Consider the following 17738-nt stretch of genomic DNA (forward strand, 5'->3'; position numbering starts at 1 on the left):
ATTGCGAGCGGGTATAAGCTAGGGCAGTTATACCAAGGAAAATATACATAGGAACAGTTAATCATTTTCTCAGAAATCATGTTATAATTTTTGAGATCGTATTTGAACAATAAATAATTTTCTCAGGTTGCGAGAAATAAATTGGCGATAATAATTTTATAAATTGTTCATAATGAAGTAATTTTGTGAGAATTTTAAATATTATTCGCACTGTCACTAACTTGTTTTCTGTGTATAAATTTATGACGGCAGATGCATTTAGTAAGTTTCAGTCTTAATTAAAGTTAAGGTGAATACTATATTATTGAACAGCCTTAACAACGTTTTCAGAAAAATGTCTTGTAAAAGTAATAATTAAAGCAAAGGCCTTAATTAAGTTTTCAGAAAATGATTTGTACGAGGGATTTTTAAAGCAATAATAATTTGTGTTAAATCTTATATTTTCAGGTGTATAATTACGTATTATTTTATGTTCACAGAAAGACAGTCGTTCACGAGTATAACTGTACTGCGAGACAAAGTGTATGAACCACAGAACATTTTCAATGTTTATGTCTGTCTCAAATTTAGTTTGAAAATAAAACTATATTTACGCACAGCACTTACCTCGCTCGTTATTAAAAACTACCGTGTAGTGTTGTACCATCAGGGGTACAGCACTGGGAAATAACCGTATCCTCTCATCCTCACCCTTAAACCCTGTCCCCGGAGGAACTATTATGTACTACTCTTCAATATTTCGTGTACAATATTTTTTTACACAAGCAGCAAGGAATCATGCCGAAACCAAATGTGAAGAAATTGAGGAAGCAACGAGTGACACCCATTTCTAACCGGCCACCTACACTCCCCGCTGCAGGGAGATGGATGCAGAAGAAGCCTCGCACTCGGCTCAGGCCCGGAGGTGAGCGCCGCCTCCAGCTGCAGCCGTCTGCTCGGCCCGACCAGCGATAACACTGCGAGTATAGAACCACTGGCCGTGGACAACCCAGAGGAATCAGAACATCACATCGCAGTTTGGAACTTGAATCGAATTCACGAAAAAAAACATAGCTATTGTCGCCCCGACTTCTACCCACCTCAATTTTGTCTATTCTTGAGATCAGTTCCATTTTTTGGTTAGTTGCAATTCATTTGAACTTTCCCATACGAATAAAGTAATACCACAAGTCTCAAAAAGTTATCTTATTACTTTACAGAGAATCACCTTCCAATTTTTGGTCCATTAAATTTTTAACACGTAGGTTACAGTATCCAGGTTATTGATATACTCCTGGTAAAGGTTTGTCAGAGTGGTCGGCCACCCGCAGTACACTTAGGCACGTTCGGTAGTAGGGCTCCAGGAGAAGGAAAGTGTGCACTGTAGAGCGTTCCAACTAATCTGTCAACATGTTATTGACTGAAATAAAGTACTGTTAAGAGGATAGCGGGGCACTGAGGCAGGCCAGCTAGTCAGCCAGCCCAAGCGCTCATCATTGGGTGAGGGGAGGGGGGCACGCCATTGCCGTTACAACGCCTAATCGGATTCCATCACCTACGTTTCCTTATGACTCAGCGCCTCTGGAGGGTTCCACACGTTCCCAGATCCTCACCTCCGTGAAGTGGCGTAACTAGGAAGACATTGTTCTTGAGGCTTCGGATGTCAAGTCGAACCTGATAATGAGATACATCAAATGGGTGTGAGACGACTCTAGAAGGGGACTTAGGAGTACAGAAAGGTGATGCCAGCCTCGCAGGCAGTGAAGTCAGGAGGGCGAGTGACCTCTTGGTGAGCTAAAGCGGTCGAAGAGAGGCGGGATTCGCATGCGGAGACTGGCCCATCGCGACTGTGCTGTGTGCGACGGACGAGTGCGTTGGGAAAGAGGTGCGAGAAAAGAGTTGAGCAGAAGGGAGAGCCACTGTCAAGCTGACCTTGAGTGGGAGAGTAAGTAAACTGTGGACTTAATGAAAGAGTGATTAGTTTGTGGACAGGCGTTTACAGCGTTGTAATTTAATTAATATTGAAAATGGTAGTTACTAATTGAAACTGTTTTTAATTAATTCAAACCTGTTTTTTCACTCGTAATAATACATACTCAGGATTTTACATATTGTTCAGAATTTAATGCACTATAGCTAGAGAAGGAGTTTTTACTTTGCAAAACAATACATTTTTCACTTTGTTATAAATTTCAACACACTATGTTTATGTTTACAGCGTTTATTGGGTAGGATCGCATAGGGCAGCACGTTTTGCTTGTATACTTTAGTCAATGAAAATGGTGTAGCTGAACTATACCTGTGATTTGCTTTAAGAGAGTTGCAATTATTAGAACTTATTCTAACGACCAGGAGAGGAAATTTAGACTAATGCCTTAACTTGTGATCCCCCCCCCCCCCCCCCAGAAATATACCTTTCTCTAATTATAGATTCGCCAAAGATGGACAAAGGAAACTCATGGGGGTCAAAACACGTTGCAGAACATTTTGTATTTGGTTGTTGCCAGGGGTTGACCACGCATGGACTCTTCGGGAGGACACTTTATAACCAACTGATGGTCTGCGCCATGTTCGCAAGACAACAGTAACGTTAGTTCAAATATCTTTTTTGCATTGTGGGAACAGTTTTTACAACGAAAATTCTAATGCATTCTTATCAAACATTATCAGATTTGGTCGATCACCATTTCACAATGTTTCGGGTGTTGTAATATGGTGGTGGTGCAGTGAGAAATGACTTGAACTACTTCACAGCATGCCAACTCCTGGTAATTCCTAACTCCATGGTGTTGGTGGTAATTCAATCGTTCTGACGAAGGGACGGAACAAATTTAATTTAGTCAAACATTTTACCTCCCGCGGCAGGTAACGAGTACGACAGCCAGTCATCAACAACTAACAGTGATAATGAGATGCTTTAGTTGCATGGCTTCTGGGTTGTAGCCACGTCGAAGGCGAAGATTTCACCGACGTTTCGGTCGACCTTGCAGTCGCCATCTTCAGGGTAGCAGTTACCGACTCAACTCCAGGCTGTGGCCGCGAAAGCCCGTAATGTTCATAACAAGATGTGGTTTTGTTCCAGGAACATGGCCAGGTCGATGACCACGAGCATCTCCGCCTCCCACGGGCCAATCGCCAACGTTTGAGGCGGACCCGCGGGGTGGGCCAGCCAACCAGAGCAGCGAGTCCCCGGCTGCGGCAGGCCAGTCCTCCGTCCCCTGGAGCGCGCGAGTTGTTCCGTTATCTCTTCTTCAGCGTGCTGCACTACACTCGGCCAAGTTCTTTCAACGCCTCATGGGACAGATATACCTACAACAATCTCGATAACCTTATCATTTGACACAATTCCCTCAACAGATCATGTCAAAGCAAAATTGACCACGATGAGCACTGGTGCGCCTGGCTTCAGGGAACGGAATGCCCAGTGTGCTCTTAGGCACTAACCTGGGTGGGGCGGCAACCCGTGCACAGAGCGTAAATGGAGCCACGTGCAACCAATCAGGACCTACGAGTGCTTTGCATCGAAATGGCGTGCTGTGTCATTTCACATCTGTATACTTGCCTGTTCTGTGATTGTGTCGCTTGGGCCATTATGCCTTCTGGAGCTCGAATGACGGACGAACAAGTGTCAAGTTTAGCCCTTGTCGATGTCGAACTAGCATATCTATGCTTAAGTTTGCTGAAACCTTTTGACTTCATTGGGGGCAGTTATTGCTCACAATTAGTAAATTGTTTCCAAACATGCAATCAAAACATATAAGGTACTGATGAATTTTTATTGCAAATCAGTATTTTGAATATATTAAATTATAAGTTACCCGATGAAACATTATGTTGAGAGGCGCTTTATTGTTTAATTTGTAATATATATAAATTTTTTTGCAATTTGTTAATAAATGCGCAACAATTTTGATGTATTTGGCCGTTATTTCGTCCATTTTTCACAGACATGATAAAAAGGACCAAGTCGAAAAAATATTTTTCAAATGTACACAAGCAAGTTTGTAAACTAATTTAGATGATAATACTAAGCCTAGAAGAAGTTTCTGTCACGAGTTCTCACCTTTTCCTCAACTAAGGAAACCTAAGTGTTTTTATTTGGCCATACCTGCAATAGTATCAACTATCAAGGAAAAGGATACTAAAGGAACCTAATTTATATTTATAATTGTCTATGACTCATCTACCATCCCTGTGATCAGCTTAGCTTGTATTTGATGTAAATATGCCACTTCCTTAATAATTCAGCATTTGTTTTTATATAGGTAGTCTTTAAACTGTTACATTTACTTTTTATATATTTCATGTAAATGTTTGTCTAATACAAATCAAATTTTTTGTACCAACTTGCACACATTCCGAGTGCAAACATTTCTTTCATGCTGTAACAATCTACATATAAAGACATGGAATGTGTGTTGATGTTAACAATGGATTCACCTGCATTTTCCCAAGTTAGCACAAAACCTGTACAGTGTTTGGAACTGTAACTTGGAAGTAGCCAGGAGTTGTGGGAGAGCCAAACAAAGCTTTATCAAGAATAAATTTTTGATAGGCCTGTTTTTGGGGGTTTGAGGAGAGTGGTCTGGAAAGCCTCCTTCCTCCCCTTCCCACCCTCACCATTCACAGAAAAGTGTTAGGTCCGGTTTTTCTCCCCCAGAAAAGTTTTCAAAAGATGATCCTTTTTAAAAACAATTTTTTTTGCTAGTTTATTACCTTCAAGTGCTTTTTTTTTTTAAAAAAAAAACGTGCAATTTTTTAATTAAATGTGACACTTAAGAACCATAGATCCTTACAATACATACTTACTACTTATGCTTATGAGTGTGTTCAAATATGTGTTGTAAGTGGAGGTTAATTACTCTATAATTTTTCATATTCAATGGCCATAAATTAAGTAATATATTCGTTATTTTGAGCTGATTAGTGAGTTTCCTTAGAAGTAGCCCCTCCCTGCCCCACCCTTGAACTGTAATATCATGTAAAATCCGAGCTCCAATAAAATTAATCTTTAAGTTCACTTTTTGTAGAAAAATGAAAAATACTGAGAACAGATATAAAGCAAAATAAAATTTGTTTGGATAAAAACAGTGAATAGGATGTATATACATAAAAGTATGTGTAAACCATGTATACAAAATCAGAAATTTTTGAAAATGAGTGGCATTATGCAACTTTCTAGTGATAATTGTGAATCACTACATAGTATAAAACAAAGTTGCTTCCCGCTGTCTGTCTGTCCCTATGTATGCCTAGATCTTTAAAACTACGCAACGGATTTTATTGTGATTAATTTTAATAGATAGAGTGATTCAAGAGGAAGGTTTATATGTATAATACATGGATAATATAGTAGAGAAACACTGATAATTTTAGAGGTTTCTAATGTGATGTCGTAAATAAACACATTCTTTTTGCGCTTACATTGCAAACGCTGGCTGAACCCTACGAGATAGATCAAAATAATGTACTACAGTATTGTACACCTTTAAAAGGTCTACAAAAAAGTCCGGGATGGTATATGTCTATCTCTTAGTGATAACCCACAATAAAAATTTTTATCCTTTACTTTTTACGAGAAATAATGGCTTATTTACGAAGCGATTTTAAGCAATACAGCATTAATCCTTATCCAATTAAGTACCTTAAATACATTGTGCATTTAAAATAGATCAATATGGCCCTTCACAGCATGTAATTTAAATGAATATTTTCGAAGATATTACAGATTTAAAATGCAGGGACATAGCGGTTGCGGCGGTACCGGCCGGGGGGCCGGCGGCGCGTGCCTATAAATAGCGCGTCGAAGGCCGCGCTTCGCCCTACAACACTTTATGATTAGCAGCGATCGCACGCGTTTAACGTTGCAGGCTTAGATTTGAGCATTGAGTGTTTTTCACATGGCCAATTATATGTCACTCTTTCAAGAGTAACCTCTAAAGAAAACATGTTTGTATTGTCTAATGACCAAAAAAAGCTGTGAACATTGTATATAAAGACATTCCTTAGTATATTTAGTATCAGCATTGCACCCGTGCTAAGTCGGGCGGGTCGCTGGTACACAGATTAATCAAGAATTTTATTATTTCTGAAACAATTAGTTGGACACGAATGATAGAGAGCCATTAGCAAAGAACAGTGATTTATAGTGAAATGACACAGATTATAAACCCTTAACCAGTTCATTATTTAAAATGCTTTTCATCTTTCCTAATTATTGCAAATAAAAATGTTTGTCGCAGTTAAATAAATGTTTTTAAAACCCTAAAAAAATATCATTAATTATTTATTCGATGAGAGTTACAATTTAGAGTTCAAAACGTGTAGTAGTAAGATAATGGAATGAAAGACGAAAAACAGCAATTACAAAACAATAAAGCATATTACAGCACCATTGCCTGTCGCTTAGAAGCCATAAACAGCGTGCTGTTCAGGAAAATATCTGATTGTTTGGACAGGCAGTTGTTGACTCACATCTGTGTGGTGTGAAGGAGTATTTGGAATGTCGGTTCCAGCGGAGTCTTTTCACTTGTAGTACTTCAAAACAATACAAATTTTTCTTGAGCTCTAGGTGTTTGAAACTTTGTTTTGAGTGAGGGAAAGCCAGGATACAAAAAATAAAGAAATGTGAATGCATTACTTTCTTGATTAAACTCCGTCTAAATATGATGCATCAAAGACATAATGGTTAGTTATATCATCCCTCTTCAATTAGAATATTCATATCACTGTATTCATTTTGAGAACTGTGGTTAGCGAAATTCATTGTAAGACATTCTGTAGCAATGTCGAAATGACAGATGGAAGGCTGGTCACGTGCTATTGGTTATCAGTGTGACATACCGCAGAGGCGCGCTGCTCTGTTGAATTGCTGCATTTACATGGACAGCTAGTTTAAAAATTTTTTAAGTGAAACACTGGAACTTATTTAAGTTTTATTTGACAGGCAATGTGCAATCACACATTAATGGAATAGGTACTATATTTTATTGATTATCTTTGACAAAAATTTGAGGATAACTGTAACGTAATAAGTAACAATAAAAACCTATGTGTGACAATATGTTTTTGCAATTAGTGTAAGATATATATTATATTACTTGATAAAATTCACTTCTTAGGCATGACATGTAAGTACTCATTTCACCTGAATGTGACATAAATGAGATGAAGCGACAACAGACTGAAGCTGTATAAAATGAGAAACCAAACCATTGGCCAATATTGTTATGTTCCTCACTTGCAAAACCATTATCAGCAGTGTTAGCAAAAATGGTATTCTGGTTAGAAATTCATCGAGATGAGTTCCAGAGTCCCCGAGAGGAGAAAACTGACCCTTTAACAAGTTTCAGTTCTGATACAAATAACAGCCATGTTGCAGTAAATTGGTAAAGTCTTCTTTTCACTCAGAGTATTTAATGACTGTTGACATCAACACACATGGACAAATCTTTTAAAGTTTGCTACCCTGGAAGAGTGGTATGATTGTTGCAATGGGATATATAATTATAACCAGTAAAATTGCTTAAAAAATGCTTTTGTGAAGAAAATTTTTTGTCCTACATTTATTGTTTATGAAAATTCTGCTGCAATGTAAGCTTACTTTTATTGGAAATTCATACCTAACAAAACACACATTCTCATAACTTACTAATGTTTCATAAATGCAATAAATGTTATTTTATTTACTGTATTTCTAGCTTAAGTAACTCTTTGAGAGTGTTCTTGCTTGAAATCAAAATGTCTGTGATTTGTAATTAAGTGTGTTGCTAAAGTTAAATTCTGTAATAAAATTGTTGATTGCAAGGAGTTATTATTGTGATATGGAAGCTTGGCTTTGTTATAGATGTAGTTCATTCATCTACACATTTGAGGTCTGACCGCCTTAAACTGTTATCCAAATTTGGAATAGTACTTGTGTAACACCTATTTTGTGTGATTTTCTGACTGTAGCTTCACTAGAAAATTAGATAGTGCATAAAAAAAGACTTATAGCGCAATATTCCACAGTGCAAAGGTGTAAATGCGATGAAATATTTTTTTCACAGAGTAAAAGAATTATGTTGTGGTGTTTGAACAGAGGGCTTTTTTGCAGTGATAATTGAACAAGCATTTTCTGAACACTTGACAAGTCAACCAAGGAATACAGCGAACATTTGTGAGGGACTGTCGTGTCAAAGTAAAAATCTATAAAAATGCTTTATTGCCAAAATATTTAATGTTGGCTACACTGCTGATGCTTCCTGCTTCTAAGAAAAAAAATTGTCTTATCACTTCAGTATGCAGGTCAAAGGACTGCGAGGCTGCAAGATGAATTGTTGCCTTGAAAGAATACTATTCTTTTTTCATTAGTGTGATGTAACTGTGTGGATTTTAACTGAGGCAGAGGAAATATTTATTTGATAGATATGGTCAGATAATTCTTAATGTTTATCAGAAATATGTAAAAATAGAAAAAAACTGAATTAGGTATTTTAATTGTTTTTGGTTTATTCTTCTGAATCACAAAAAAGTGTGTTTTGCATCACTCACATTTCTGCATCAGATTTAATACATTAAATTAACTTAAAATCTGTTATAATTATGGTAAAAAACATTTTGTACAGTCCTACAAAACTATTAGTTAGTGGTAGGGACAAAATATTATATGGTGAATTGCGATAAAGCTGAAATATAACACCGAAAAGAATGTCAATATACCATATAACACTGAAATGCAACAAAAATCATGAAATTAATCAGCATATTTAATAAAAACTCAACATAGATGACAAAATCTTAATCTTTTAATATATTAAATTGAATGTCAAATATTTAGCATGGAATCACTACCAAAATGTATGTAGGTATCAAATAGATTAGATTTTTTTTAAATTTTGCAACTGTTTTTTTAAAACTAATTTTTGCATTACAACATGGTATATTTTTCCATTGCACATGTACTTAATTATTTATTTTTATTGTTCCACTAGTTGGACATGCTTATTACAAATGATTATACTTTAAAATTGCATCAGTCAAAATTACACTGTTTTGGTGAAGTAAGGATCATCTAACAAGTAAGTGTCCCATTTGATGAAAACTGTGCTATCTTTATGAATAAACATGATAAGATTTATTTCATGCAGAGACACATGGTAATTCAAAATGTTACACTATTGTTACACTACGATTTAATACACATCTTGGTCTTTACATCCACTCATAGATAACTGCCTCCCTCGTCGTCTGTACCAGAAGTACCAACTCAATAGAAAAACATAACATTTCTCAAACAGTTTAACACTCCCCCTCAAGTTAAACATTTTAATGACAGTTGACAGAAAAATTTTAACTTGACACAATATAAACCCTTCAACAGAAAAATTTTAATTTCAAAGCTTCTCTAAAGTATATAAACTTGTTCAGTCCCAAAGCCTTTGTGAAAATGTCACCTACATTTTCTTCTGTGTTTACATACTTAAGGGTGAGCATTTTCTTTGTAATAACATCCTTTAGAAAATGCATCTTGATGTCAATATGTCTTGACCTCTTGCTATTCTCGAAACTTACAGCCATGTTAATCGCACTCTGATTGTCTGTGTATAAGGTGGGTATCACGGTATTGTTCTCGAAATCTTGGAGCACACCTTGAAGATAGAGAAGATCAGCAGTTGTTGTTGCACATGACACGTATTCGGCTTCTGCTGTTGATAGTGCTACTGCTGACTGTTTCTGTGATGACCAAAGAATAGGATTTTGTCCATGAAAAATTACTGAACCGCTGGTGCTCTTACGATCTGTTGTGTCTCCTCCCCAATCTGCATCAGAGTAGGCACACAAGGTTTTGTCCGAACTTGTTTCAAAAGTCAGACACACTTCACTAGTTTTCTTCAGGTATCGCAGTACTCTTTTACCAGCAGTCCACAGTTGGTTTGTTGGTTTATGTAAATGTCTGCTCAAAAATGATGTGGCGTAGGCTATATCTGGTCGGCTTACAGTAGCCACATACATGAGCGAACCTACAAGTTCTCTGAATGGCAGTTGAGCATTTACAGGTTCTTTTGTGTCAATCTGGAGATTATTTTCCATTGGAGTATTTGCCCCTTTGCAGTCCTGCATCTTAAATCTCTCCAACATTTTGCCAATAAGTCTTGTTTGTGAAATCTTCATTTGATTCCCATTCCTTATTATATTGGTTCCCAGGAAGTCCTTTGGTTCCCCCAGATCTTTAGCATTGAACTCTGTTTGTAAAGACTGTTTTAATTTGATGCACTCGACTGATTTTCCTGTAATTAACATGTCGTCAACCCAAACAATTAACCACACATTTTCACCTTTGTACAAGCAGAAATCACAGTTTGATCGTTGCATCCCAACAGTTTCCATAAAGTTATGGAATCTTTCATTCCATTTTCGTGGAGCTGACTTGAGACCATAAAGGCTCCTGACAAGTTTCAATACTTTCCCTGGCTTATTTATCACACCTTCTGGTGTTTTGATGTATACATCCGAGTCTAAGATGCCGTTGAGAAACGCGGTAGGTATGTCAAGTTGATGAATTTCCCACATGTTTGAAAGAGCAACTGACAGGAATAGTCTTACTGTAGGCAGTCTAGCCACAGGGGCATAAACATTGTAAGATGATTTTTCCTGAAACCCCTTTGCCACAAGTCTCGCCTTCTTCGTACCATCTTGCTTTGTTTTAAACACCCATTTTGTGTCTATGGCCTTTTCTCCTGGAGGTAGGGTGACTGATGTCCAGGTTTCATGTTCTTCCAGAGCTTGAATTTCATTTTTAATTGCCTCTTCCCAACCTTCGCCTATCTTGATTGCCTCGGCATAGTCCACTGGTTCACCAGCACATAGGCAGTAGGCAATGTGAAGTTCATAGTCATTGAGTCTACTTGGTTGAACAATTTTCCTTTTTGTTTTTCTCGATATTTGGTTTCCTTGGTTTTTGAATCCATGAAAATCTTCTTCGCTATCACTTGTTCCGACATTCACATCACTGTTATCTGGCTGAATTTCTTCAAAGCGTGAAAGACTATGCTCTTCTGTTGCCCCTTCTATGGGCAGAGGGTTTTCTTCAGTCACAGATGAATCTTTGTTGAAAAACACATCATCCTCATCAAACACAACATCTCTGGACTGTACAATTTTGTCTTCTTCTGGATCCCAAAGCCTGTAACCCCCTCCACAATAGCCCACAAGCCTCATGCACTTACTTTTAGGATTCAGCTTATTCATCCTGGGTAAGGTCACTACCCAGGATTTTGAGCCAAAAACTTTCAGTTTTTCCATGTTCCTTTCTCCATACCAGTAATCTGCAGGTACTTTGCCCTTCGGCAGAGACATGGTGGGACATCTGTTTAGTTCATAAGTTGAAGCAAGTAGTGCATCTTTCCACATATGTTTAGGTAGGCCTGTTTCTACAAGTTTTACTCTTGTTTTGTTCAGTAAGGTTTGGTTCATTCTTTCAGACACTGGATTTTGTTGAGGAGTATATGGCATAGTGTATTCTAGTATGATACCTTTACCCTTGCAGTAGTTCTTGAAACTATTACACACATACTCCCCCCCATTATCACATCGTATTCGTTTGGTTTTGAGCCCAAACTGAGTTTTAATCAACCTTACAAAATCAATAACATTCTGTGATGCTTCATCTTTGGATTTCAAGATCTTAACAATAGTAAAGTGTGAATAATCATCAATTAGTGTCTGAAAATATTTTTCCCTATCCTTAGTTGGTGGATTTATCGGACCACATATGTCTGAATGAATAAGATCTCCAATGTTATCTGATGACTTATCATGAGCAGGAAATTTAAGTCTATTCATTTTCCCTTGTATACAAACACTGCATTTGTCTTCGCTATATGGAAGAGCTATAATTTTAAGTCCATTTCTGCCCAAATGACCAAGCCTTCTGTGCCATAGATTATTGTTGACATGGAGGTTACAACTTTCATTTTCAAACTCAAAACTAGCTACAAATAGGTTTCCTTGCAACTCACATTCTATTGGGAAATTGCTATTGGTTACTATAGTTGCACGACTCTGTGTGAAAATTACTGTGTTTCCTTTAGAATTGAGTTTTGAGACAGACAGTAAATTGTGAGACAATCCCTCGACAATGAGAGCATGTATGGTTACAGTTCTATCCGCATATTTGAGACGTATAATGCCTTTGCTGTTACTTGTTAGGGTGGAACCATTTGCTACTTTTATGGTTACTGGATACTTAAGAAATTCAACTTGTATCATGTGCTTTTTAAGTGAATCTTGAACCAAGTGTTCTGTGGCACCAGAATCTACAATGAAGTTTATTTTCCCTGTTGCGCTTATGTTTACTTCAGAAGAGAGAGCAACGAAAGAAATTTCAGATTCAACATTATTTACATATGCTTGATGTGATACTAATTTACTGTCAGTGGGCTTACCTTGATGTTCTTGATCACCATACCTGGGCCTGCCTTGACCGTAACCCCTTTTGCTGAACCATCCTCTTCCTCGTCCTCTTTCAGGGGTTGTATTTTTGCTAGGGCAATTTGAAATGAAATGCCCTAAGCCATTGCAACCAAAACATCGCCTATTGGTACGTTCTCTTGCGCTGAACGAGCATTCACTATCACTTATCACTACGTTTGTATTCTTCATCTTGAGTTCTGCATCCAGAAGTCTACTCTTGACAAACTCTACAGTCAAGTTATCGGTGATGGTTTCCAGCGCTGTTACAGTTGTTTCGTAAGGAGACGGCATGGTCAATAAAAGATGACACACTTTGTCACTCTCGTCCATTTTGCTACCCGTTTCTTCTAGTTCACGTATCAAACGGTCAAACTGTTGAAAATGTTCCTCTAATTCAGTTCCGTCTTTGCACTTTAAACTCAATAACTTTCTTCTCACGTACAGTTTTGATAAAATCGTCTTCCTTTCAAAAATGTTTTTCAAACACTTCATCATTTCATAGGCGGACTTTGCATCTTTAACATACTCGATATGTCGGTCAGTTAGACACTGTACTATAATTGACCGAGCTTTTGCATCCTTCACATGTAATGCCTTTTCATCTTGTGGTGTTAGTTCTTTACACTTTTCCGTTATTTCGTCTTCCAGCACTTCCTTACACTGTTTTTCGTCCAATAAACATTCCACTCTGAATTTCCAATTTGAGAAATTTGTCGCAGATAACTGAGGAAGATTGTTGTGCAATGCAGCCATCTTGTCTTCTTCTGCGGCGACTTACCGTTTCCAAGACATTTGTAGTTTTAAATATATCTCCCTACATGTGCCATAGCGAATTTTTTTTTTTTTTTTCTCCCACTTTCACGGGCTGGGCCCATAACCTGATAAGATTTATTTCATGCAGAGACACATGGTAATTCAAAATGTTACACTATTGTTACACTACGATTTAATACACATCTTGGTCTTTACATCCACTCATAGATAACTGCCTCCCTCGTCGTCTGTACCAGAAGTACCAACTCAATAGAAAAACATAACATTTCTCAAACAGTTTAACAAAACAGAGTTCATAAAAAATAAAAATAATAACACTGAAATCCCTAGTTTTAAAAATTAAATAGCCTTAACAATAATACCATAAAATCTTTCCTCTAGTTACCAGTAACTGCATAACTCTTACTAATATCTGAGGAAACTTTTCTTCAATTCATATGTTGAGCTATTTGAATCCACAGCAATTGCTGTGATATCAGGTTTTGTTAAGTTAATTGAACCAGGACAAAGGCTGTTAACCAAGTTTATCAAAATTTTCAATATAATTGTCACAACATAATTTAAGTTAAAGTTAAAAAAAAAGTAATTTATCATTTTCAGATAATCTTACATTTGCAAATATAAACATTTTTGACGTTACGTCTAATAAATCGATGAACTCCGGCTGCACACACGAAAAAGTGTCCCGTTACGCACATTGTTCCATTACGCTGTCGGCGAGTGCAGTAATAATAGGTTATGTTACAATTGACTAAAAAATTATGGTGATTCATATAATTGATGATAGATATTTAACTACAGTTTATTTATATGAAAACTTGTTCATAATTATATTTAAACTTTATAGACAAATGCCAGGTTTTAAAATTAATTACAAGTCATCTACACGTGAACTGTTTCGTCAACTGTTTATAATATGAAGTGAAAAGTTAATGTGGTTTTCATTGCTTATTACAACAACAATTTCGGCAATAAAGGTTAATTATTCTTGCATTTTAAAAATCTGATTACTAATATAATTTCAAGTATTTATTATTTTATTATTAAAATAAAAATGATTCAATTTTATTCATAAAAGTATGCAATCATTTCATCAATGTTTGTTATGACGTCACGTTAAACTATCGTCAGTAAACCAACTTTACAGACAACCAATTTTTTGTAAATCTTTTAAAGTGTTGCCATCAATTATTTTATGGTTCCTGCTTACACACTGGGTATTGAATAACATACACAATATAGTTAAATAGCTAAAAATTTATTTCTGTAAAATAGGTCAGGGTAATGAATGCTTACTTCCAGAGTGTATGGACATAGAAGAGGGGGGATAGAACATCTTTGCCTGCTGATTACTTTTCAAATTCTTTCCTTTGGTTGGTAGGAATGATAGAATTTTTAGGATTTAGGGGAAGGGGTGATATATCCACTCCAAAAATCCCCCCCCCAGGGTACAATGTGTCGGCTATTATTCACGTGAAAAATAACAAGTCTATGTTTATTGCAGATGTGTTGTAAGTGCAAAGTCTGAAACAAGGCAAATTACTAATATCCTAAAAAAATATTTAGTGATTACTGCAAGACTGACATAGTCTGCTGTCAGTTCAGTTTATCTTCTGCAAATGAGCTAAAATGTTAAAATGAGACCAAACTTTCACCTAGTATGTAACAATGATTAAAGTGTTTGGAAATATCTGTTACTAATCGTTATACAGCTACATGTTAAAAGCTGTATTTCATACAATTTTAATCCATAGATATCAAAAGCCAAGTACAAAGATTGAAAAATAAAAACCATTGACAGTTGAGTAATTTTATTCATGTCTAGATTAGTTCATAAATATTTTCTCTGCCTCTGATTGATGTCGCTTAGCGAAGGAAATTAAAGTAAAAAATATTTGCTTACAAACTGAGAAAAAACATTGGTTTGGTTTTGGAGCGATAACTGTATTTCGCTGAACTTAAATATGCATTCTAATTGGAGTTGTTTCAATATGTTTTTTGAACTTGTGAGATTTAACATATTCAATATCTTTCCCTTCATGTTTTGGGGTAAATATGCCACTTTAAAGCCTACTATCAGTAAGTAGGTATACTTATAATTTGGATGGATTTTAGTTTTTATTGTCAGAGTGTAATTTATTTTTGCTATGACTGTATTTTATGTACTATGTTGTAGGTACTTCTGCAATTTAAACATTACTCTCAATTTTCACTAAAAAAATTAAATGTAGGCTACACTTTCTGCAGCAAAAATTCCTCGTCTGTGTCAATTATGCCACCTTTGAAATAGTATTCAAACATTTTTATTGTAATCTAAAATATTCAATTACAAAACACTCTACTTGAGTATAATTTGAAACATTCATTCGTAAGTAATTGAAAGGTACATATTATTGTAGATAGAATATATAATTGATTTCCTTAAAAGTGTGGATATTTAATGTGGTTTTCGTTTTGTCCAAACATTGTACTGTCTTGGCTTTCTAAATAATCAATCAGACGAATCTAATAATTATTGGCTATTTTATTTTATTATGTAATACTTTACTTGTTGGGAAAGGAATCCAAATTCAATTGCATTTCTTTGTATTATTATTTAAGATTGTATAGAAAACAGATTATGATTATGGCAACACAGTATATTTAAAAACAATTAAGAACTGAATTCTTCTTATGTCTCTTATAAGAACTTGTACACTTAACATTTTATTTATCATTAATACAAGCCATTCTGATCCAGCAATCTTACAATTCATCTGCCATTTCAGACCAATAAAATGTCGCGAGCTGAATCCGATGTTCCGTCCATAAATTGTGATCTTTTATTTCTTGAGCAGTGTAAGTACGGGCGCTCATGCCCAGCCACCCGCTTCAGAACTCGCATAAAAGTGGCAATGGAGTTTTGTTCGCTGAATTTATTACTGACTCATATCATGTCTGGCTGTTTCTGTAAGATCATACAAAGTTGAAAAGGGTTTTTTGTGTTTAATAGCAGAATGACCTACAACATTAGATTGTTATATTAACAATGTAAATTGATGAAGTGGATTTAACCAGTTAAAACTTATGAATGACACTCACTCACATTTGACTGAACACTGTTGTTAGCTTGGCTTGAAATCTACTTTCGATATGCTGCAAACACACTTCAAAAAATTATTTTTTAAAGTGAAATTTCTTTGGGCGTGATGAGAGTAAAATTTCAAGGCCAGATTTTTATGCAACGTTTACGTGAAAAATTGCTGTGAGACGTTTCTGATGCAAAATGGACAGAGCATGGGCACTTGGCCAAAGAGATATAAAGAGAGACCTATGCTGTATACACTGCTGGGCTCATTTTTGTTCTCCTCTTTGTGCGATGGTTCGTCCCCCACCCAAAAAAATAGAACCGAAAGAGAGATAAACGAAAGAATAAATCAGAGAGTGTACTCATGCGCTTGTTTCAGAAAATAGATATAAGGTATCCTATACAGTCAGCTGTGAGAGCCTTTAATTTTATATTTGCTACCATCATGCTCGCATTCCTCATTGTTCAACCAGCAGCGTAGAGAGCACTGTTGAGACAATCTCTGCTTTTCCCACATTGCTAATGATACCTTTTATGAATTTCATATGTCGTTCAGAGATTTGGCATGTTTCAAATGGTAGAATTATTTGAAGAAACAGTAAACTGCACAGTTTTTCTTTATGGTGTATTTCAACAGCGAGTAATAATTTTGTTAATTCATGTTCATTAATTTATTTTTATTTTAATCAAATTTCTAATAAATAAGTCAAGGTTAGGATTCTTAAATACTTTCAAAGAAATAAAAGCTAAAAATCCCCAGGCTGTTTTATTTTTATAAAATTGTCTTCTTTTTCTCTTTCTCTCTCACTGCCGTTTCACCTCTTAGGATATACTTACGAGTCGAAGTTTGAATTGCCAAAGAAGTTTCACTTATATCTTATATCATGTGTAATGAGTTACACATGCTTTTTTTTTTTCTTTTTAAAATTTTTATTGGAGTTGGTTTATAAATGGACTCAGCCCACAATTCAAGTGTTGGCTCATGTTCTGCGAAGGCCGGCATATGCAGTTTATATTGCAATGAACCTGATGTGTACTTAGTTACTGTTAACAAAACATGTACTGTCACTCTTATTAGCAAACCTCACACTTCCATATTTGTCAATTATTACCATCTTGCATAAAGATATATGCGGAGTTTACAAAATTATATTGCTGCAGGTCTACCATATTTATCTAACAAGCATATAGTTATGACCGTGTAGAGTTATTTAATTTGACATCCAGACTGTTTTCAAATTTTTTAAAAATATTTTTTTCCCCCTCTGTTTTCAAAATGATAAGCTGGAAAAATTTAGCACTAAATCTTAACCATGACACTACTATAATTTTTGTGGTCTACTGCAATGGCAATATGTGCATGCAAACCAATCGTTGCAGATCACTGTCGAGTGTTGTTAGTGGGAACTGTGTACACTTGCCAGCCACAAAGCTGATTGTGTGCTTAGTTGCAGCGTGCAGGTCA

The 17738-nt window shown here is 36.0% G+C and overlaps 1 protein-coding gene across 1 annotated transcript in view; it reads left to right on the forward strand.

Moving 5' to 3' along the window:
- LOC134539902 (protein tipE) overlaps nucleotides 1-7785 on the forward strand; it is a 73758-nt gene extending 65973 nt beyond the window's left edge. Inside the window, exon 3 of the mRNA XM_063382254.1 lies at nucleotides 3062-7785. Within this exon, the coding sequence (XP_063238324.1) occupies nucleotides 3062-3125 (64 nt within the window). The 3' untranslated portion in view covers nucleotides 3126-7785. The remainder of the gene's footprint in view (nucleotides 1-3061) is intronic.
- Nucleotides 7786-17738: the final 9953 nt, after the last annotated feature.

This window comes from Bacillus rossius, chromosome 1 (assembly GCF_032445375.1).
Source record: "Bacillus rossius redtenbacheri isolate Brsri chromosome 1, Brsri_v3, whole genome shotgun sequence".
NCBI classification, from domain to species: Eukaryota; Metazoa; Arthropoda; class Insecta; order Phasmatodea; family Bacillidae; genus Bacillus; species Bacillus rossius.